This window comes from Arvicanthis niloticus, chromosome 7, assembly GCF_011762505.2.
Source record: "Arvicanthis niloticus isolate mArvNil1 chromosome 7, mArvNil1.pat.X, whole genome shotgun sequence".
Lineage (NCBI taxonomy): Eukaryota > Metazoa > Chordata > Mammalia > Rodentia > Muridae > Arvicanthis > Arvicanthis niloticus.
Window position 1 is genome coordinate 48196869 of NC_047664.1, and position 22547 is coordinate 48219415.

General features: G+C 43.0%; 1 protein-coding gene across 11 annotated transcripts in view; it reads right to left on the reverse strand.

Moving 5' to 3' along the window:
- Nucleotides 1-22547, reverse strand: part of Ldb2 (LIM domain binding 2) — a 359253-nt gene that overhangs the window by 34062 nt on the left and 302644 nt on the right. For 3 of the 11 annotated variants that reach the window (XM_076938461.1, XM_034509433.2, XM_034509439.2), the window contains exons 6-7: nt 5563-5686; nt 4349-4500 (exon numbers count right to left, since the gene is read on the reverse strand). In XM_076938461.1, the coding sequence (XP_076794576.1) occupies nt 4349-4500; nt 5563-5686 (276 nt within the window). Of the gene's footprint in view, nt 1-1737; nt 1881-4348; nt 4501-5562; nt 5687-22547 lie in introns of all 11 variants that reach the window. The other 8 variants (XM_076938457.1, XM_034509437.2, XM_034509435.2 and 5 more) reach the window with 6 other exon arrangements.

Sequence of the window (22547 nt, forward strand, 5' to 3'; positions counted from 1 at the left end):
AGGAGTGGTAAGTGTGCAGCTCTTCACAGGGAACTAATTCAGTAAAATCTTTGACCACTGTTTCCCCCCCCCCCCCCCCCCCCGGGAGCTTTTCCTACTGTCTGGAGAAGAGAGCACCATGAATACCAATTAAATAATAACTAGAACTATGAAGGTGTCCATTGAATAAACCCTGTATTAATTCCTACCTGGTCTATTTGGGGATGAAAAACTTTGTTTCAATTAATCCTTCCCTGCCCCCTTCTTTATTTGGATGAGATGATAAACAGGCCCCCACACTATGTTTTCTGACTAGTCGTTCTTGTGAACTGGTAAAATTGGGTTTTAAGGAGAAATGGTCCAGATGGAGAAAATGTATAAAATGTGAGTTTGGCTACCTCAGCAATAAAGGTAAGGATACTAGTAAGGGTACTAGTAAGAGTACTAGCCAGATAGTAAACTGATGCTTCCAAGAAAGTGTTTACTAGGCAACGAAGAGCCAGACATGACACTGCCGTGTAAGGATACTCATGAGGACTCTTAAGATGAGATGCAAAATAGACACTGTCTTTTTGATAGGAAAGAGGGACCAGGTGATTTTAGATGGAATGTAGACACCACACAGACTTGTGAACATTATTCAGTTAGCAGAGAGGCCACCATCTCACTCACTGGAGTTTGAGGATAACGAGTGTCATTTAGGTACAGGCAATTAGAAGGCTTTACTTACGGTGAAGAACAGAAGGAGGTAGAAAGAGTAGGGAAGGGAAGATTGGCTGTGCACAGCATTCCAGTTACTGAATACACTCGGGAGGCTTTGGGGAACATGCACTGAATGTCAGCTAGCATGAGCAGGCCATCGGACCAACCACGTGGGTCTGTGTTAGTATTGTGACTCCAAGGCCATCGAGAGAAGCTGAAGCTGAAAGAGGGTGAACTGAAAGGTGGTTTGAAAGGCAGAGGAGAAATGTCGGAAGAAGTCAAATTAAGTGTGACTTGAGAAGGAAAGTCCCCAGCACTGCAGATGTGTTCTCTGTATTAGAAAACAACATTCATGCAAGAAAAACAATAGGCATGTAGTGGTTTGCATCACTCTAGTGGGGCTCTGGTGGAGGCTTGGTAATATGTGGAAGACAGCTCTGCCACACCCCCATACTAGCAATTGCTGGAAAAGATGCCCAGGCATAGGCATCTGTAAATGTTCTACGTTTATGAGAGATGCTATACTGGCTTTATTGGTTATTTAAAAAACTATTTTAATTAGAAACATAATTTTCTCTGTGTGCATGTGCACACAGATGACTTAGTTGATTGATGGGGGCTAGCTATAAGACGACTAAGAACTTTATGTGCACATCGATACTTGAGGCCACTCATAGAGTTACTTGAACATTTCTATTTGGTTCCTTTCACACCTTTACAAAAGGACGGGGATGTTGTGCTCTGACTGTCTCTATTTGTTACCTTCACACATAGTAAGTAGAGATATATTGTATAGGCCAGGCTGCTGCTAGCCAGGGGATATGAAATGCAAGTCCCCACCCCATGTCCTGAAAATCCCAGTTCAGTAGTGAGAATGAATTTCCTTCCCATCTCCATCCTTTGTGACCCCCTTAGGGGCGCGGGAATGCATCTGAGAGTAGCCCACATACCCTTGTTTCCCACGAGGCTAACCTCTGCTCCTGAGCTAGGAGCTTTGAGGTATTTTTTTTCCCGTTTCACACCTTCTCACTAATTCCCCGTGCAAGGACCACCAACCTCTGAGGAGGACTGGAAGTGGCTCCTTTCAGGGCCCCTCAATGCTTCTCCTTAAATTGGCCAGAAGGGGTCACTGCTGTTGAATGACACAGGTCTCCATCCCTCCCAGGGTTGAGGCTGCAGTTCGGGATGGCTCCTAGCCCCTGCTCATGAAGTGAGAAGCAGAATCCAAGGATTAAACCCTAGTCCTGGCCACACACACACACACACACACACACACACACACACACACACACACACACTGTTGTTGCAGAATCTATGCAGGCCAGGGCTGTGGTCATTGGTCAGGCACCTGATGCCTGTAGATCATTTCTATTCGAACAATAAGATGATGTTGATTCAGTAAAAATTGGTTAAAAAGCTGTGGTCACTATTATTTAAAATCCACTGAACTTGAAGACACTTAAGAGTCTGCAGATTTTCATAGCTGGCTTCTCTTGGTCATCTGCAAGTTCTATTTAATGTAAATACCTTAAGATGCATGGTACAGGGACATTCGTCTTTCTATTTAGTGGTGCCTTGCTCACATAAAATCCACACTCATGAAATTTCCCAATGTAGCAATCCTGTACTCAAAAGCACTTGTTGGCTTGAAGGACAGGAGGATCATGGAGTAGAAAAACTGTTTGTTAAAACTGAAATAACTCCACTCAGACCAGGAATGCCAAAATATACAAGGTACTCTTTTACTCTCAACTTTTAAACCCTTGGCAGACATCACTAATGGATGCCCTACCAAACACTACCTGTTAGAATTCTTATCAACATGATGCTCTGTGAATCTGGCATCAAAGAGGAAACTTCTTGGTCATCATGCCCAAGTTAACCAGTGAGCTCCTTAATGACCATGCCTCCTTGCCTTGTTTTTAAAATAATTTTAAATCTCAGAATTGCTAATACTTTTTATAGTATTGCATATAGTAGGAGCTTTGAGAAAGCTAGTTCAGCTGACCTAAATTCCTTCAACAGCTGTACTGTTGAATAGCACTCTGGTTCCAGAATTCTCTGACATCCATTTTCCTTGTTTGCTAGAGGAACCTAAGAAATGTTAGTTTCTAGACCCTGGGCTAGAGGAATACATACATGGTCTACTTGAGTGGACATTTTCTGTCTGTTTGTTTTAGACTGGGCCACTTTCCTCATCCTCCAGTCACATTCCCGATTAAGCAGGAACAGGTACAATTCTTTGGTGCCTTAATAAGAAGACACGAATATCAGATATTCTCTGCTGACCTTTCCTCTGTGACCGTCAAGTATGATGAGTGCAAAGGTCTATTCAGAAAACAGGACTGTTTGGAAACTCATTGCATTACTTGAGGAGAATAATTCCTAGCAGTCTTAAAATTCAAATATCCCCTTTTATGTCTGCTGGCTATTCTTTCTACTGTCCCTGTCTCTTTAATGCAGTGAAGATGGAAACCACACCCCAGTTTGTGGAAGACAGGAAGAATTCCGTAGACTCAGGGAATCCTTGAGCACTGGGTTTATTTTGTCTAAAGAGACTGACCAATGAGAAATGGGCTGAAGGAAAGATTAGAGAGGCACATTGGCAAGTGGGGAGTTTCCGGGTAAAAAGTTTGCACTTGAGGACAGAGGTGAAGTAGGATCAGAACGAGGCTGGCAAGGACAAGAGACAGAGCATGGAAAGGGTAAGGAATCCAGAGTAGGGGGGTGGTGTACCTCCAAAGTCATAGTGTCCAGAAGTCATAGTGCCAAGGAAGGGTCAGGATTCAACAGAGTCAAATGCCTGGTGACAACGTGAACATGGACAGAGGAGCCACAAGGAATTATGGCAGGTGGTGACAGCAGGTGTTTGTAAGGACAGAGTATTTAAAAGTGACAGTCTAACGCTGCAGCGAGAATTTGGAAGCAGGAAAGGCTATGGCTCAGTTTGAAAAGAATCAGCCAGTGGTGAAGAAGGCCGTGCAGTCTACTCTCTTTGGACCCTACCTTCAACACTCAGTTTAAAAGTTCCATAAGGCATGCCCTCCCACCCCCTAAGTAGACTTTGTCCAGGCTCATAAATAAAAGCAAGAGGTTAAGGGTCAAAAGAAGTGAGATCAAACCAGAGGCTGGCTCTTCATGGGCTAATGATGTGTCAGACAAAAGTTTACAGAGCTATACTTCTAGTGGCTGCAAGCTAATTACCTGGCTCTTAAATAAGAGGGAAGGCCCATACTGGGAAGACCTAGGCAAATTACTGTATGGGGCCACAGCTCTGGGGACCAGTTTCCAGGGGCATACTGGGTCTCCAAGGCTGCAGCTGAGAGGCCTTAATATGCCACCAGGCATGCTGTTAAGTGATGCTTTAATTAAACCTTGAGTGCCATATCTCCTGTCAGTGACTCTGATGGCTTTTTAATTCAGGTCCCATCACAGCACGGACTCTTAATATTCCCTCCTAATTCCTCATTTGCTGGGGACGTTACCATGGCAGGGCTCTTACCTCTTGGCCCATCCTACCCTTACTGCGCCCCTCCTCCACCTCCAAACTACCCAGAACCTATCTTTTTCTTTTAAGTTCAGAGAGAAATCCCAGCTCCCCCCCCCCCCCCGAGTTGGATGAAAAGGAAAGGCAAGGCTTCAGGCCTAAAAGCAAAGTGAGACTTACAGGTACCTGGGTGGACAGGCTCAGGCTCGCCGCCGGGGTCTTCTTCTTGCTGCCGGCGCTGTTGGTCGTGTTGCCTGCACTGCTGTTGGAAGTGCTGCTTGTGGAATTTTTTCGTTTTCTCCTTTTGGTTGTCGGTTGTCTTGTGGGTTCTGCTGTAATAGGGAAAAGGGAAGAGGAATGGGCTCTAGGGAAAGAATCTGAGGCAACCCCCAGCATACTCTCCCTCCAATGGCGTTCTTTTTACACAGAAGAAGAGAACTATTGAAAATGTTCCCATTTTAGGTAACCTAAAAATAACAATAAAAGAAAACGGTTGATTTATTCCTAGCACAAAATGTGTGAAACTCTTTTCTTCTGCTTGTAGCTATGACACGATTTTTATTTAATTGCTCTGCCTAATTATATGTCTGCAATTCACTAATAGTGCTTCAGAAGCAAGCTACAGGTGCCATTTTCATAATTGAATTTAGAATACTTTTACCAGTAGAAAAGTTGGGAACTGGTGACTTCTTTTCTTTGAAACAAAAAACAAAAAACAAAAAAACAAACAAACAAACAAACAAAAAAAAACCCCAAGAACTCATAGGTACCCTAGAAGGTGCAAGGTTTGTCAAAGAAGTAGTAGCACTGGCCAATTGCTGGCAAAACTGTGTGCAACACTCGCCCTACTGTATCATGGCACATGGCAGCCTGTCTTGACGATCTTGGTTGTCACAGTCTTGGTGAGATTGGAGCTTCTGAGCTGTGTAGAGACACTCTAAATGGTTTGAACTTTGGTCTTTGATAAATGCTATTTATTAATGAATATTCTGAGGATGTCTCTGTATGGTATAACTAGAAAATGGGGGAAACTAGATGTCTTCAACAAAGGTCTACTCAGAAACAGTGAAAAAATATTTTGGACTTGAATATGGGACAACTGTTTTCTGAGAAAATAGGACTCATGGCAATGTGTGGTGATGTTTATTAATTTACTTATTGTCTCTTTGTTGTGTATTGAGATATAGCCAATCTAGTATCACACAGGCACACCCATATACATATAATAAATCTATCTTTAGAAAGTTTTACACCCCTGTGTCCCAAAACATGGTTGAAATACTCCTAGCCACCAACCCTTTCTACAAATGAATCATCATCTTTCTTTTGATGTCCCTTCATTCCCAGAACCCCTGAGAGCATATTTATAAAGATAGTGAGGAACAAGGGCATACCTGGCGGTGCCACCATCCGCTGCCACTTCTGAAACAGACAGGTCTTCAGGCAGTCTCGGGGACTGAGGTTGTAGGTTTTGTGTCTCGACATCAGTTCCTGCATTGGCTCCAGTATTACACACAACTGCAAGGAATTCAAAGTCACCGGTGTTCTGCTACTTGATCATATTAATTACAATAATAATTCTAACAGCTGGAATCCATTAGACAGCTTAAGGGTTTGGGTTTTTTTCCCCTCTTTCTTTTCCTGGTTTTGATTTTTGCTATGTAAGTTTGAAGGGAAAGAAATATTACCCATACTTGATTATACCTACTTAAGGTAGTATCATTTATAACATGGCATTACAGCCGAATGTGATTTACACACACACACACACACACACACACACACACACACACACACACACGCACTTTCCTGCACAGACTTATCGAATACACACAGCTCTATAATGAATTCGGAGGCCTTTCCCTGGTTATGGAGCTTACTATTCTGATTTCTGCTCCAGCCTCAGGCTGCTGTTCTTCTTTGTATAACTTTATGCTGTGAGTTTCAGTACCGGTTTACACAGGTTATCTGGTGGGGAAATGCAGCTTTTAAACTTTGCAGAAGGAGGTGACGCTTCTTAATGCTGATTCACATAAAGGCAGGAGGTGTGCCCTATATGCATTTTATTCTTGTGCTCATTTTTATTTTATTTTTTTTACCCACACAGTTCATGTACGTTTTACATATCTGTAGACTACACTTTCCTCACCTTATCATCTCCTTTGAGCCTTTTCAGCTTTACTTTGGTCCAAGATGTCTAATGACAAAGAGAAAATTAAACAAAAAGACGAAAGCATTTAGGGTGACCTTACACTTTTCTGGATTCCTTTGGGTGCATGCATGTCAGAACACCGCTGCATTGAGAATATTCTACCTACTAGGACAAAGTCCTCAACTTGGAACAAACCATCCATTACACTTAAAGGCTACAGTGATGTCAATGTTGGCATGTACCTGCCCCTGTGTGCTGCATGGTTACTTTAAGAGAGGAGTCCCCAAGTTTTGGCTTCTGCTCGACTTCCTTACCACCCCGTTCCCTTTGCATCAGCCCTCACCTTCAGCATCTCCCTTAGATACTTTCTGTTCCCTGCTTGTTATCTTCTCCTGTGGCTAATGCCTGCCCCATCCTTGAAGACGCAGAGAAGGATGTTACTTTTGCCCCATACATCTCCCTGTGTAAACTGCAGTGTGCTGTTCCTCTGACTTTCCTGTTGCAGCTAGAACTTTCTGCTTCACAGCCTTATGCAGCCTTCATGGCCCTCTGTTTCCAAGTCTCTTTTCCACGTGGTCATAGTGTCTTGGAAGGCTTCGCCTTTTACCTCTGTGTCCCAATGAACAGATGCATTTAAGGAGTAATTCTTAGGAAGACTGTAAGCTTTCCAGGCTCAAAGAGTGTGTGCAACAGAACCGTGTGGTTCGACTTCTGAAAATACAGACTCTGTGATGAGCCCCCCTTCTCACGGACTGTGCATGTGTGCCCTTTAATCCACATATTAAAACTTCATACCTGCTTATAATTCTATAACTTCCCACCAGAGTTTCAGGTCCTCTGCTTCACAGAACTGGACTTGCCAACTGGACTTACTCTGTCACGTTTTCAGTTCTTTCCTACTTCCTCCTCCTTCCCACGTTCCCTCCCCAGATCTAAGTGGCATCATGATGAAGAATGTTACCTAGAAAGATTTTACCTGTTACTAACAGATTTGCTAAATGCATCAGCCCTATGTAAGAGTCTTCTGTGAACTGTTTTTAGTTTCGTTGGAAGAAAAAAGGTTTTGAAGGCTGAACAACACATATACAACGTCCAGCACAGAAGTGAGACAGCCTCCCTTCTTGACCCTTGGGAATCCAACATTTAGATCCTCAAAGTAATACAACCTGCAACAATCGCTTGCTAGATCTTCAATCTGTTGTACCTTCATGCTTATTTTATGTCCTCTTTGAAATCTAAAATGCCAGTAAAGAAAAAGTAACAAATGGGACAGAATTCTCTTACAAATAACTCCATGTTTCAATGTAGTGAGGGCAGTATGTGTGCATTTTCTTATAAGGATTCTTTCCTAGGACTCAAAGGATATAGAGAGCGCATGCTGTGAATGATGCCACTGTGGTCTTTACTGGCAGATCTGAGAGCCAGTGACCCCACAGAGCAGAGCCGGATCATGTTCAGGTGGACTCAGAGACGTTTGCAGTCATGATTATGGCAAGAAAAACTTTCAGAAAATCTGAAACTGGTGAACATTTTTTTTAAAAACACACACACACACACACCTGTAAGGGAGGGAGAGAGAGAGAGAGAGAGAGAGAGAGAGAGAGAGAGAGAGAGAGAGAGAGAAGAGAGGGGGAGAGAGGCAGGGAGAGAGAGCGCAAGCAAAAGCTTTCAATTATTTTCTTCAGTTCATTTCTGTTTATTCTACATGCAATCCTGATGACTATAAAAGACACAGGTGACTGGAACAAGCTGGGAAGTCTCAGTATGAAGTGTGACTGTCATTGGGTATGTCTCTTTGGACATGTGGCTGGATAGCACTGGGTTTCAATTTCATCTGGAAAACAAATACCCACCTTGTGTGCTGAGAATTTGAGGTAAGCTGTGTCACACGCCAGCATTCAGTGTGGCGAGCACTAGGACACAATTGTTTGGAAGCACAGCACACACAGTGAGTGAGCACCACACTTCATTTCTTGACATCAACATTCATTCACTGATGTTCGGACTTAGTTGTCAGGGTCTAGGCTTTTGTGCTGGGGACGCAAAATAAGAGAATGCTCTTCTGCCCTCCAAGAACATATGGTCCCCTTAGGAATGATTTAAACAGATTAAAAAAATCTACCCTGGGTTCACAATTCAAGTGTCTCAGGAAATCACCTACTTTTGACAAAACTATTTTTCATTACATGACAGGCTGAATGACAAAGATGACCTGCTTGGACCCAGAAAAGGTGACCAACAGTAAGCAGGGTATGGATTGAGAGAGGTACACTTACCATAAGAACTTTGAACTCAGGGTTTTTTTGTTTTTTTTTTTCCCCTCTCCTTTCTAGATATTGGAAAGTATCTTTTTTTTGCAAAATATCTTTCTATCATTGTAACCCATCCCAAAGGAGATTGCATCTTTGCATGCTAATCAAAAATCCTCACAGTCATTTCTTAACATTGCAGAGGTCTTGTGCTGGAGAGGTAGCCCCACCCATTTATTCATGTATGCAAATGAGCTATCCTGTCTGCTGTGCTGTTGCAGTGGCTTTGCTGGGCTGTGTGCTGTAGGTGGCAGAACTAACTCAGATTAAGAGCCAGTCTCCTGAACAGCCAGGCATCACACTCTGGAAACAGCAAAGCCTTGCAACTGTTACAATATAAAATCAGGAAGAAGATTTGGGAAGTAGGTTTCAACTCTTGGAGCTGTGATCCTTGCTCTTTCTGGTGTCTCAGAATCTCTTGAGAATCTGGCTTGGAAGTTGTTCAATCCACTACAGTCTCATATGACTCTAGGTAAACATTTTGTTTTCTTATTATAAGTATGAGCTAGACCTCAATGACTTGTTTTCCCTGTGTTGCAAGTACACACACACACACACACACACACACACACACACACACACACTAATGGAATTAGCTCATCATAATAATACACGTTCAGTGACTTGAAAGAACAATTTTATAGCAAAATTTTATAGCAAAGTTATGTCTGCCACCAAGTTCCCAGTGCATGAAAAGAAAGGTGACAATCTGTATGTGTGTAGCACCTGCAATCTCTGCAGCAGCATGCACAGAGGTCTATAGTATAATTTTGTCTCCTACAGTGGTACTGTAGAACATCACCTGGTAGCCCAGGTAGCTGTGGAAATGGTAGGGTCATCAAGGCCCAAGAGAAGACTGTGCCTTGGATATGCTTGAATATGAAACATTTCAACATGTTGGCTGCCTAGGTCTGTTAAGACCTTGGAGAAAGTCACCGCTCATACTCAAAGAGCTCAAAAGGTGCCACTTTGCAGATTTAGTGAGAGTGTAGGCTAGGCTTGCTCTGCATGATTCCATTCTGACTTCCTGGGATCTTGACAAGGGGGATTTGCTGAATGAACGGATGCGTGGATGGATGGGTCAGATAGTGAAGCCAGATTAACAGCAAGGAGTCATTTGTCAGTAGCAGACAAATTAGGCACAGTCCCGGGGGCTTAGAAGTGATCAATCTATCCATCCGATAAATGACTGATTGCTTCTTCGGTACAGAATGCCGGACCCAAATGCATGTGTGTGTGCTGACTGGGCAGGGAGGCTTGGGTAATTCTCAAGATTTCTGCAATCTCATATTGACAGAGAGCCTAGCAAATGTGGACAGCATGCTATCTCTCTCTCTCTCTCTCTCTCTCTCTCTCTCTCTCTCTCTCTCTCTCTCTCTTTCATCTGATAGTTGTCCTGGAGGACTTTGATTATCTTCAGCTGCGCATACACGCTCATCTGCTGCAGTTCATCTACAGTTGAACAAATAATCGGCACTTGTCAGTGTTGGCCTTGAGCTACAATAAAGAGGATGTCCTCATGTCAGCATGTCGTTGTCCCTATCTGCCACCAACATTCAAATCCTATCCTTTTTGAATAGCACATGAGTGTGAATCACCTACACTTTTTAAACATCTACTTTTGGGCTATGTATGTATATGGTGTGTGTACGTGTGTATGTGTGGCTGTCTGTCTGTGGGTGAGTGCAGGTGAATTGTTCTGTGGCTGATGTGACAGAGGACAAACTCAGATATAGGCCCTCACCTTCCAGTTTGTGTTTTGTTTGAAGCATGATCTCTCTGTTATTGGTTGTTGCATATGCCATGCCAGCTGGTTTATGAGCTTGCCCACACCCCTGTTTCAACATAAGAGCAGTGGAATTTTAATTAATTAATTAATTAATTAGTGTGTGTGTGCCTGTGTGTGTCTTGTGAGCCATTGTACTTGTGTCAAGGTCAGAAGACAACTTGTTGGGGTAAATTCTCTCCTTTTATTATCTATATTCTGGGTGATTAGGCTTGGTTGGAAGTGATTTACCCATTGACTTATCTCACTGGCCCTACACTGAGCTCTTTTATGTGGGTTCTAGGGATTCAAGCTTGTGTCTTTCCATTTGTATGGTGAAGAAGTTACCCACTGAGCCAGCTCCCTAGCTCCTACCTACTTTTTATATCCAGGACTTAGCAGGGATTCAGGTGGACACCTTACTCACATCTCTGCTTAGGCTTTTTTTCTTATCTATATCCCTCTCTTCTATCCAGCCATCAAAACAAGATGTTGAGAAACGATGTTCTATGTGCCATATCTGACCATCCTTTCTTCCAAACCCCCCTTTTGTGTATGATAACAAAGACGAGCAGTTGGACCAAATTCCTATGATGCACAAACCCAAAGCTACTGGTTATCTTACCCTGCTGAGAATGTATGCAGACCCTTATTCTAAACAGTGCCAGTCTAAGGAGGCTGATTGCAAATGACTCCTCATGTCCCCATGGCAGTGTAGGAGCAGAAGCAGATCAACACTCACTTCACTGTTTCTTTCATTGACAAAGATTTGCTTTTAAAAACAAAAAAAAGTCAGGTGAAGTAGACAAGGCATTTAGTGGCACAGTTGACTTGTGATGAAGACATCTCTTTATCTTGCTGTGGACCAACAGGAGTTTGTGGTTGAGCCCAGCTCTGATCTGAAAACTACACACAACTCATGTCAGGCTGAACTTCTAATATCTCCGAAGGTCTAACTCAAATCCCACCTGTATCTGAGAATCTCTACTGCAAGGGTCTCGTTTGCCTCTGTGACACTTATGATTAATCTCTATAATTCCAGCATTTACATTGGCACTGGGAATTTCTCGTGGACTTGTTCATGCCCTTCTCTATGGCAGGACATGTTTTACTTTTCTTTTTATTTAACACAGTAATAGGCATACTCAAATATTTGTTGAGTCATAACTTAGGAATAGCTACAGAGTGCCCGCTCTAAGTCTCTCCCTGGAGTGTGTACCTTCACATGCTAATTTTATCATTAACCTTGGTCACCTCTTGGCCCACTTTTACAGGTGAGGAAATTCAGACCCAGAGCTGGGAAGTCATCCGGAGCTAATAATGAAAGCTGTGACTATTTCTATGCAGCTAAGGTAAAAACATAGCAGAGCCTCCTGAAGGGCAGGGGAACGGTTTGGTTGTATTTGTCTGGCTCTGTCACTGCAGTATTAACTCTTAACTGGTGCTCTACCTGTGGGAACAGGACACAAATGGCTTAAATGCTGGTAAAAAATAGAGTCCAAAGTCTTTCCCCACCTATGTCTAGTTCCTTGCATGTGGCATAGAGATGTATTTTATGCCTTAGACTCAGATTCATCTGGGTCAAACCCTTCACATCTACCATTTGCTGTCTCCCCTCCCCCCCAAGAACTTTAGACTCCTTGAATAGGTTTCCTCATTCACAACTGTGGATAAATGTTGCTCACAGAAGATGGCTTGAAAGAATCATAGCAAGCTCTTGTTGCAGAGCTAGACACAAGGACCAGCACTCAAAAGACGGACACTGGTGTTTTGAAGAATTCTTTTTGCATATCCCCTTTGAGTCAGAGGAATGATACACCTGGCCCTGGTTAGCTACTCTGTGAAGGTAATCACAGGGTTTCACTGGGACTTTGAGGGTCCCTGTGAATAAACCCCAAGGGGTGTTTATTAGGCGCTTGACATTTTACTACCCAAGGTTTGAAAGGATGGAGAACCCAGCAATACATATAGAAGGTTGAAATCCACAAACCCCAGTTCTTGTCCCTACCAACTCATTTCTCCTACAAAACTGATCTAGTAAGAAGGTATGGAGAGTCATTAAGGAATATTCTTCAACCAGTTGCTCTTAATTAGGAAACACATTACTAAATAAGATATCAGAAGAAGATAATGTATGGATTTTTTTTTTTTTTTTAAAGAGGCAAAGCAGAGCCGAGAGAAAGCAAACAGTTGCCCGCCAGCAGCAGACCAGCAGACACTCATCACCACACCCTCTCTGCCCAGAGAGGAAAAACAAGCTGGCAGAGGAAATAACTCTGCCTTCCAAGCTATGCAATTCCAAACATCAGATTATGATTCAAGTTTATTTCCTGATAGGATTAAAGGCAGATTGCTTGTCAAATTCAAAATATCCCCCTTTTATCTGAAGCTTCAACCAGGAGAGCCTTTGCCTTTCTTCAAATGTTTTTTAAATTGATTATTTATGCACGCTATCTTATCCAATGGGTTCTTCCGATTGGGGGCCACTGCTATTAAGGACAGAAAGATAGTAGTAGTGGTTGCTTGATAGACAGCAGCTGCCATTCTGCTCTTAAAGGGACCATTGCATTTTTTTTTCCCCACAGCTACCAGACCCAATATTTTAGTATCTATTCATTGATCTCACTTTGGAAGCTTCTACCACTTGACCAACCAGGCTACTGATGGAGTCTCCAATTCACCCAGGGGAGGTGTGACCTGCCTGCTTTGCTGAACTAAGGCAGCCTCTGGAGACATTGCATCTCTTAGACCCATGGAGCATTAGGAGTGGGGGATGGGAGGGAGACTCAAGGTTTCCTTTCTTTCCCCTCCCATGGTTATAATTTATCTGCAGAATTTTTTGGCATGGACAAATCCTCCACAGTGTTCAGGTTGCATTCCTATATGCATTTAGTGTCCTGTCTTCTAGCTCTGCATCAGGGACAAGGGGATAGATCCTGCATTCTATTTACTAACTGACTTCAGGTGAAGATTGGTTTATTGGAGACCAAAGTGAGGTATGTTCCTGGGACTTCATGTCTGAGTTATGCAGAGCGTGGGTTTACAACTACAGAGATACATTCTCTCAGGTCTTGGGGCTGGACATCTAGAGGCAAGGTATAAGCAGGGCCGTGCTATTCTGAATGCTAATGAAGAACCCTTGTGCTTTCGGGCTGTTGGTGGCTCCAGCATCTTTGGTGTTCCTGTCTTGTCACTTTCTCATCCCAGTGTCTGCCTCCCTCTCCATATACTCTTTCCCTGTATGCGATTGTATCATCTCCTTTTGTAAGAAGGACATAAGTCATTGGGTTGAGGGCACACCTGAAATCCAACAACATTTTATGTGGAGATCCTTTAATTACGTCTGAAAAGATTCTGTTTCTAGGATCGTGTTCTAAAGTTCCGTGGACATGAAAATTTGAAAGTCTCTCTCTCTCTCTCTCTCTCTCTATATATATATATATATATATATGTGTGTGTGTGTGTGTGTGTGTGTGTGTGTTTCTTAGTCTGTCTGAAGTACTAGTCACTTCTGCAGCAGGTCTCAGCACCCAGGTCCATGACGTATACTCAGCTTCTGTTAGGTAGCCTGACAGTGGCATTGTCTGCCTTTGGGCCTGTAGCCTAGTAGTGATACTGGCAGTCTTAGGGCTGGCTCATCTTCCTCAAGCTGCTCGTCCAGGCTAGTATTATTATTGCTAGCTTTCCATTTGAAATCTCTCTAGTAAATTGCCCACTATGAATTTTGATTTTTCCTGGATGGACACTGCATACATACATGGTTTAGAAGACATTCAGCAATATGTAAAAAAGAATGATGTTGGGGTGAATGGGGCTTCATGCATATGATTATGCTAACACATTGCCTTGGCTTTGAATTCTAACACCTAATAAATAGATGACCATGAATAAATTCCTAAATCTCTTGGTGTTGTGGTTTCCTACTGTCAAAGCTAATACAGCACGAGTACCTCACCAATTAGGTTAGTAAAACAACAATCTAAATAACAGGTGCTAACATATGGAAAATGCTTTACATGATTTTTATGACCTTACATATAAATGTATGTTTGTACGTATGCCTGTGTATATTTACATGAACACATATACACACAAACAACCTGAAAGTTAGATTTTAATGATAGAATGGATGCCTATAATGTTCGCCCTCTATGCAGTATGTTCTGGCATTTTCTAGATCTTTTAATAGCATCTGGGTTCTCAGTATGGTGTCTAGATGTTTTCAAAAGGAAAAGGAGCTCTATCATCAACAGACTTCCAGGCAGTGCTGTCTGTGTCTACAAGGCCATGGCTTCCAGGCACAATTAAACAGTTCTTTTTGATCAATTGTTGTGGCTTCTGTTGAACTAGGAGTCTGAAAATAAGTGCTAGGTTTACCCTGGCAGACACTCACTCATGGGTTGTTACTGAATTTGGTTTGAAAGAGAAACAGAAGCAGGATGTATGGATGTGTGAGTGTGGTCTCGAGGAAGAATGTTCTCTTTTCTGGGAAGCTTTCAGTGAATGAGGTTCATTCACCTAAGGAAAGGTAATCTGCTTTACTTAAAGGAAAATGATCATACATGAACCACATTTACAAAATACCTTCACAGCCACACCACCATCCTGGATAAGACAGTACATGACACTGTGACGGTGCTGAACTGTCACAGTGTCCCTCACTATACTGTAAAATATTAGGCAGCTGGCCTGTGTCCTCAGCTTTAATTAGGTTTTTCTTTTATATCTCTGAACCCTACGCAATCTGTTCACTGAGGGTAATGAACCAGTACTTATATATGATTATGATACAATGTAAAAGAAAAACAGAGTTCATTGTCAAAATGGCCTAGATCCACGCCATCCACTTCACAACTAAAGTAACTTGACCTAAGCCCAGAATGCATCTCATGGGCTCCTCACAGTTCCCTGTGTGCTCAGAAAATGGAAAAGGGAAGAGTACTAGGAACATGATGTGGACCACGGGCAACTCTTTCCTTTAGTAGGCTTCGTGTTAGAGCTGGAGTTCTTAACCCCTGGGAGGAGACCCCGTTGGGGGGGGGGGCGGGAATCACATATCAGATATCCTACAAATCAGATATTTACATTACTATTCATTACAGTGGAAAAGTTACATTTATGAAGTAGCAATAAAATAATTTCATGCTTGGGGGTCACCACAACATGAGGGTGTTAAAGGATCGCAGCATTAGGAAGGTTGAGTAGCACCATGTTAGAGGAACACACAGGTGTTAAGCAGCATTGCCAAGTGGGCTTCTGTGGTGGCTTGAGTGACAAACGTTCCCTATGGTCTTTGTCATTGAAACACTTGGGCCCCAGACACTCGTGCTGGTAGGAGGTGTGGCTTGTTGGAGGAAGTACGTTATTAGTGGGTGGGCTTTGAGATTTCAAAGACACCTGCCTTTCCCAGTGTAGTCTCTCTGCTCTCTCTGTACTTCTCCTTCAAGGTGTGAGCTCTCAGCTTCTACTCCGGCCACTATTCCTGCTGTCACACTCCCTGTCACGATGGAGTCCGACCCTCTGGACCCACTAGCCCGCATCAACTCTTCTTTTATAAGATGCCTTGGTCATGATGCTGCATCACAGCAACAGAGAGGTAACTGAGACCACTACATATTCTAAAAGGGTGGAGGTATGCAGAAGGACCATCAGAAAGAATCGGTGTGCAAGTGGAAACATACGGGTAAATGAAGTAGCCAGGACACAGGGTGGAAGAGATCAATGGACGAAGGATACATTTCTGAATGTTAGATCAAGCCTGCCATTGGAAACTGCCACCCTGTGGTTCTAGCAGTTCCAAGGGAGGGACTGGCTGGAGATGCTGCAAAGGGCAGATGGGCAGGGGTCAGGACCACAATTTTGTCTCAAAGAAAGGGTAAGTGGTACAAAAAGTGCTGCAAAGCTCCACAGAAATGAATGCTTAGCAGAAATACGACTGCTGCAGTGGTTTCCTTCCATCACATGAGAAGCATCGCCAATTAGCATTTGAATATTTTAATGAAACAAAAGCATTAGAAAACTAAAAGACAAATATTGGTTGTGTCGCTCTCTGAGCAGGGAAGCTTAACCCCTCAGGAGAGCCCTTGGTCACAGCATGGAGACCAGTAGTACCCCCCCAGTAATATCCCACTGCCCCTCCCTTAGTAAACAGAGGCATCTTTCCTAGCATGTGGATATATTTCCCAGGGAGCTCAGAGACAACATGTTTGCAATGGCAGAGCGTTAAACACTAACATTTATAAATGGGCCCTTAAAATCTTAATACTGCAAGTAAGGGAATTGGGAATTGTCTTTGGGAGATGTTGGTGACAGTTTCCAAGGAACATGGCTATCTTGTGTGAACAGTTGTAAAAGCTCACAGAATGGTTATGTCTGCCTCCTTCCTCTGTTCTAATACCCACAAGACCAGCCAAAGCAGCTTTGTGTTCCAGGGATTGGACTGGCATCCCCAAGGCTACTGTTTGGAAGGACTCTCTGGGTAGTTGCTGGTGAGATGTAGGGTTTGCTTTCTTGGTACTGGTGCTCAGAGCGTGGCTACCTTTGCAGTATTCGCCTGCCTTCTTTGGGATTTACACCAAGTAACATCCCTCCAGCTATATGCTGCGCTGACATAGCAGAGGAGCGATTTCTCAATAATTGACATTCAGCATCTGGATTAGTCCTGGCTGTCCCATCACTGTGCACCCACGAAACCCATACTATAGTTATATATCTTTCAAGGAGATCAAGTTAGCTCCCATTTATTGTTGATGTCCTTGCTGGTGAATGGATTCCTACTGCCCTGTATTATAATGAGCTGAAAAGAAGTTTTCCCAGTGGTGCTAGGGTCCCCGTGGCAAGAACAGTTGATCAGCCTTATATCATCAGAAATTGGCACATAGAAGGCCAGAAAAAAAAAAAAAAAACAAGGCAAAATAAGACAGCAAAAAACAAAGTAATATGGGAAGAAAGGAAGGGAGAGGGAACAAAGGAAAAGTGGATGACTTCTTCCTGGCTCTGTGTGTATTCATGTATGTGTGTGCATGTATGTACTTGTATGTAGAGGCCAAAGGTCAATCCCAGGTGTCCTGCTCAGTTGCTAGCCACTTTGCTTTTTGAGGAGGCTCTTTCACTGAGCATAGATCACACCTATTCAGTCAGGTTGGCTGCCAAGCAAGGCCCAGGGCAAAAACTGGCCTCTACTTTCCAAGTTCTTGGACTGCAAGTGCACACTATCACACCTGGCTTTTCTAATGTGTGCTCTAGGGATTGGAGTCACATCCTCAGCCCCCATTATAGCCCTCCTCTCTGACTCTTATCTCTAGATAGCCCAGTACAAAATGCTGTTGGGGCCAGGGCACAGGAACATCGAGGTCACAGTCCTTCATTCCTCAGGAGGAGGAAGTTAGAGCCAGGCAAGCCCTGCCTTCATCGTTCTGCACTGCTGGCATTTGAAAACACCCATCCCTTGTGGGCATAGTTCCTCACCAACCACAGAGAATTATGAAGCCTCAGGAGAGACTACAGATGTGTTCTCTTTTCTGTCTCTTCCCTGCTCCCCTTGGGAGACCTTCCAGTCCTGTACTTCTCCGCATTGTCTCAGCCTTTCTCTTGCTTGGGGCATCATGGTCACTGAGTCCTTTATAGACGATCTGTAGATAATGTTGAAAATATTTCCTATTCAAGCCAGCCAATGGGTCCAATATTACTGGGATGTCTTGATACACACGTGACTTTATGGTTGACACCTATCTAAATGAAGTCAACTCCTGGGATTGAATTCATAGATGCTATAATAGAAAGCATGGCTTCTCAGGTCCCCTGAGAAAGACAGGGAAGTGAGTATGTTAGGTGGAGATAGCTATTTAGAGGTATTTCAGATGCCTTCTAGCTAAAAGGCACATGACCTTGAAGCAAGGCTCTATCATGCAGATAAACCCAGAAGGAAGGAAAAATGGGTGACAGTGCAACTGCCCTTCCCTCTATCTAGGCTTCTGTATTTGGAGGGAGTCTCAGAATCCCAAATCATTTTAGAGCCAGAAATCATAGGTGATCAGATCCCAGTTATTACAGGAATCTCAAAGCCTGAACATGCCCAGGCCTTTTTAGTGGTGAGAACAGAGCACATGGGGATTTGGGAGATAGCCTGTTTTCACCATGCCCAGTGAGCGTCAGCCTTGACACTGTGGTCATGTCTCTTCTTACTCTAGATTGTTCCCTCTCTACTGCTCTGGGGAATGTGGCAAAGGTTTTCTTTCTTCCAATCAGACATTCACTTTTGTGAGGATGTGGTCGCAGGCCTTGTCCTTAGGTTTTAGGAACGACTTGTAGCAAGTCACTCCCCTGTGCCTTTGGTCCTTTGTGCCATCAGTGAGATTTGCCTGTGGGTGGAGAGGAAGTTTTCCAAGGCACACAAAGGAGCAAACTCCTTCTTAGTGTCCCTTGTGACCTGGTGACCAGAAGCAGAACCCAGTGGCCTAAGGCCTAACAAGAACCTGTTCAATTATGGCTGAAAAGAAATGGCACAACCCATTTTTCCTTCCTTCTGGATTTATCTGCATGATAGAGCCTTGCTTCAAGGTCTAGGTGCCTTTTTAAAAATTATTGTTCCCATTTCTACTTAGTAAAATGCTCTTAAAGTTTTACTTTACTTAATTTTGTAAATTAAAGACTCCAATGCCAATGGAGGGACTCCCCAAACTGCCAGTTACTGGGTGTATATAGGGTTGAGTAGGCTGGATTTGCCTTTCCCTTCATGTAAACATTGGGGGGGGGGGGCTCTGTCTCTGTGAGATAGGTCTTACTGTCTTTTCTTAAAAGCAGAGTAATCAAGCTCAGAGAGATGGAGGTGAGTCTCCATTCATATATGATCTTATTCTTTCTCCATCCATATATTATCTCATGCTGTCTTCGTGGCAATGGTTACAGATCTGCATCTTTCCCCTCCCACGCCCGTTTCTTTGTTTTGTTTTTTAGAGGTGTTAAGTACTTTGTTCCCAGAGTCCTAACTAACTAGTCATGGAATCAGTATGTGCTCAGCTCCTTTGGTCCACAGGCAGAAAATCGCTCAGTAAAGAGCAGGTGTTCAGAAATAACCCATGAAACAAATGGGTTATCCCAAATCCCCATTCTCTTTCCACTCCCCTCTGCTGCCGGGAAGTGGTTATCGTTTTCAAGCCGACTGAGAAGCAGGTGGCCAAGCCCTGTCTCCTCAGGCCAGCTTTGGGCCATTCCCGTTTCAGTTACCTCCTGTAACCCCAGCTCTCAACTGTATCTTTCGGAAACAGCTTAGGAAACAGCAGTTTCCCAGCCCCTCTTTGCTATCGGGTGTGAGGCTGGAGAGTGATATTTCCTTTCCCTTAATTCCTCAGAAAGGCAAACAATGTTTTCCTCGGGAGTTCTGCGTCAGCTCCTGACTTCCGTAAGCCAGCTGCATGCTCCAGTCACGTCTCTCCATGCAGTGTGAGATCATATTGCCCTTGCTGGTCTTCATTGTGATTATGAAACACATCCCTTGTTGCTCTTCACCTGTGTCCTTAGCAGCTCCCACATCTTCCTGAACATCATTTATTTCCTTCAAGTTCTTCTGGGTCCCAAATCAATCATGGGTTTAGAGAATCGTCACCCATAGTTGAGGGCTGGCATAGCTGAGCAGAGGGACAGACACTTTCAAATCAGGGATGTGGTTTAGGAGCGCCTACAATCAAAATGATTTTTTTGTCTAAAAACACTCAGGAGAGGATGCTGCAAGGTATCAGATGAGGAAGATTTTCATGAAGACTTTGTCGTTCAAACTAGTGAGGAAATGCAGAATAAGACCTGAGATGAATGCAACAGAGTTCCATTTAGAAATAAAGCCTCTAATAAAAGCCATTTTCTGTAGTTTCAATCTCCCTTAGCACGATCCTCTTGAGCATTAAAAATAGCGATTTGTTTTTGTACTGAGTGTTTTTTTTTCCTTAGTGGAGGGATGGGGCAAGAATAAACATTTTTCTTTATCTTTTTCTCTTTCCTTCCATTTTTTTCTCTTACTTTATATTGTGATATGAATTAAGATTTTAAAGAGGTTAACAAATGATGGGTTTGGGGCTTTACCATATTCTCTCTAGGGACAAACATATTCGAGTGTCTCTTTACTGGGGCTCAATCACAAATGCAGTGTTTTTCACAGAATACCATTTTTAGATTGAATTATAGGAAGTCTACAGCACTAATAAATGGACAAAAAGCACAGAGCCACAGTACATGGTCCTATGCCAAGGTGAAGGCCAGCTTGGCCTTTAGCCAGTGGACTGTAGATTGATGTTATGACAGCGAAAGTAAAAACAGTGCTTACAAAGGAATGATTAATCAGCTGACAAACGTCCAGGCATTTAGTCCCCACACTTGAGTTCCAGCTCTATTCATAGTAGCACATTTTGAACTTTATTGGTAGTCTTGCTACTCTGAGGTAGGTTCATTGTGAGATTCTTTAATCAGCTGAAAGTAATTTGGAGAGGTGAGCATTGGACAAATGTTGATCATCCCCTGTCTCTCTAATGAGTGATGTCTATTTGTTTGTCTCTGTGATGTCATAGCAATAGTCCACGAAGCTTCTTCAAACCCAGAGCTGTAGGTATCTTCTTCAGATGTGGCACTAGCTTTCAGTAGCCATGGATCCTTGGGCTGTTCAGTGGGCTTTCTTAGGTCCTCTTTGGTTTGAGTAACTGTCATCCTTCTCCTGACTTCCCTGTGTTATTTTGACCTGACTTAGATGGGAGCTACTTCCTAGGAGTAAGGAGGTTGGGAGCCAGTCAGTAGACTCTTGTTCCCTCTATGGATGAACTCACGATCTCAAGCAGCTGGGAGAATGGGGGAAGGAAAGGAATTATGTGATGAATTTAGAGTGGCTATCATCTTCCAATTTCCCTAGAACAGTCCTCAACTGTAACTCACAGATCTGAAGACAGCCTTGAGATGCCTTCAAAGAGTCTTATTCAGGCAATAGAGCACAATCAGTTTATTTACAGTAAAACACATTTTAAAAAATGCCTTAGGAAACATTCCTTCTCATATTTTTTTTTTTTTTTTTGCTAATTTATTCTTGGATCTATTGACTAGAGTCACAGAGTTCCAGATTTTTGAGAATTTCTAAACATAGCTAATAAGCAGCACATCTTATATGTAGTTACTAGCTTATGCCTGCAGTAGGCTAGGAAAGAGCCTGGGTCTTTGAGTCAGACCTAGATTTAAAGTTCAGCTAGGGCCTCCAGTGATGTGGCTCTCCTGAAGCACAGTGTTGTCATATTGAGTTACAGCAGATGAGCTTGAAGACTCTACACAAAAAGCGTGATCAGTGTTCAAGGAGAGGAAGTGAATACGTTCTATGGCTTGGTCATTGCATGCTGTGTACATATGTCAGGTTATTGCAGCACACCACAGATGTATATCATCAACTTGTTTCAATTTCTTACATTAATAACAACAAAATGTTATGATTAAAAAATATTTGTGACACACATAAAACATATCCTTCTGGCACGCTCTTCTGTTTGACTCTGAACATGCATTTATTCTCTAGTTCATAAATCTGAAACATCTAGGAGAGCAAGACAGAGAAGGCCAGCTCCCTCATCATCTCTGGACCTCATCATCTCTGGACCAGTAATGCCAGACACCCTGTTTGTAGATAGTCACTTAGGATGAGAACACAGGGGCTTAATAACATTCCATTTGGGATTACAGGAAAGCTGTAATTCTTTTCAACTTGAAATTTTTAATTAAATGTATTCAAAGGGAATGCAGATGATGCCACTAAACAGGGTCATCCAATTGTTACTGGAGGCTCAAGCCTGCTGAAGAACAAACCCCACTGAAGGGTGAAGCCTCTATGTACTGATAGTTCCAGCATTAAAAATATTTCAAACCAGATTCATAATCATGTAATTACCAACACAATTCATATCATACAGCATGTGAGGGCTCTGAATTATTAATCACTCTAGTGTACCCTCTGCATAGAGCACCAAGCTGTAATTTTAACTCTCAAGTAAATTCACGGTGGGAGCCTAGTGGAGAAACAAGCCGAATACACAGCTAGTATCTGTCTGGGGACCATTAAATAACAATGAGTGCCCTGTCACAGCACTTGTGGCGATGACCATTTTAAAGTCCAAGCTTGAGTAGACTTGGCTT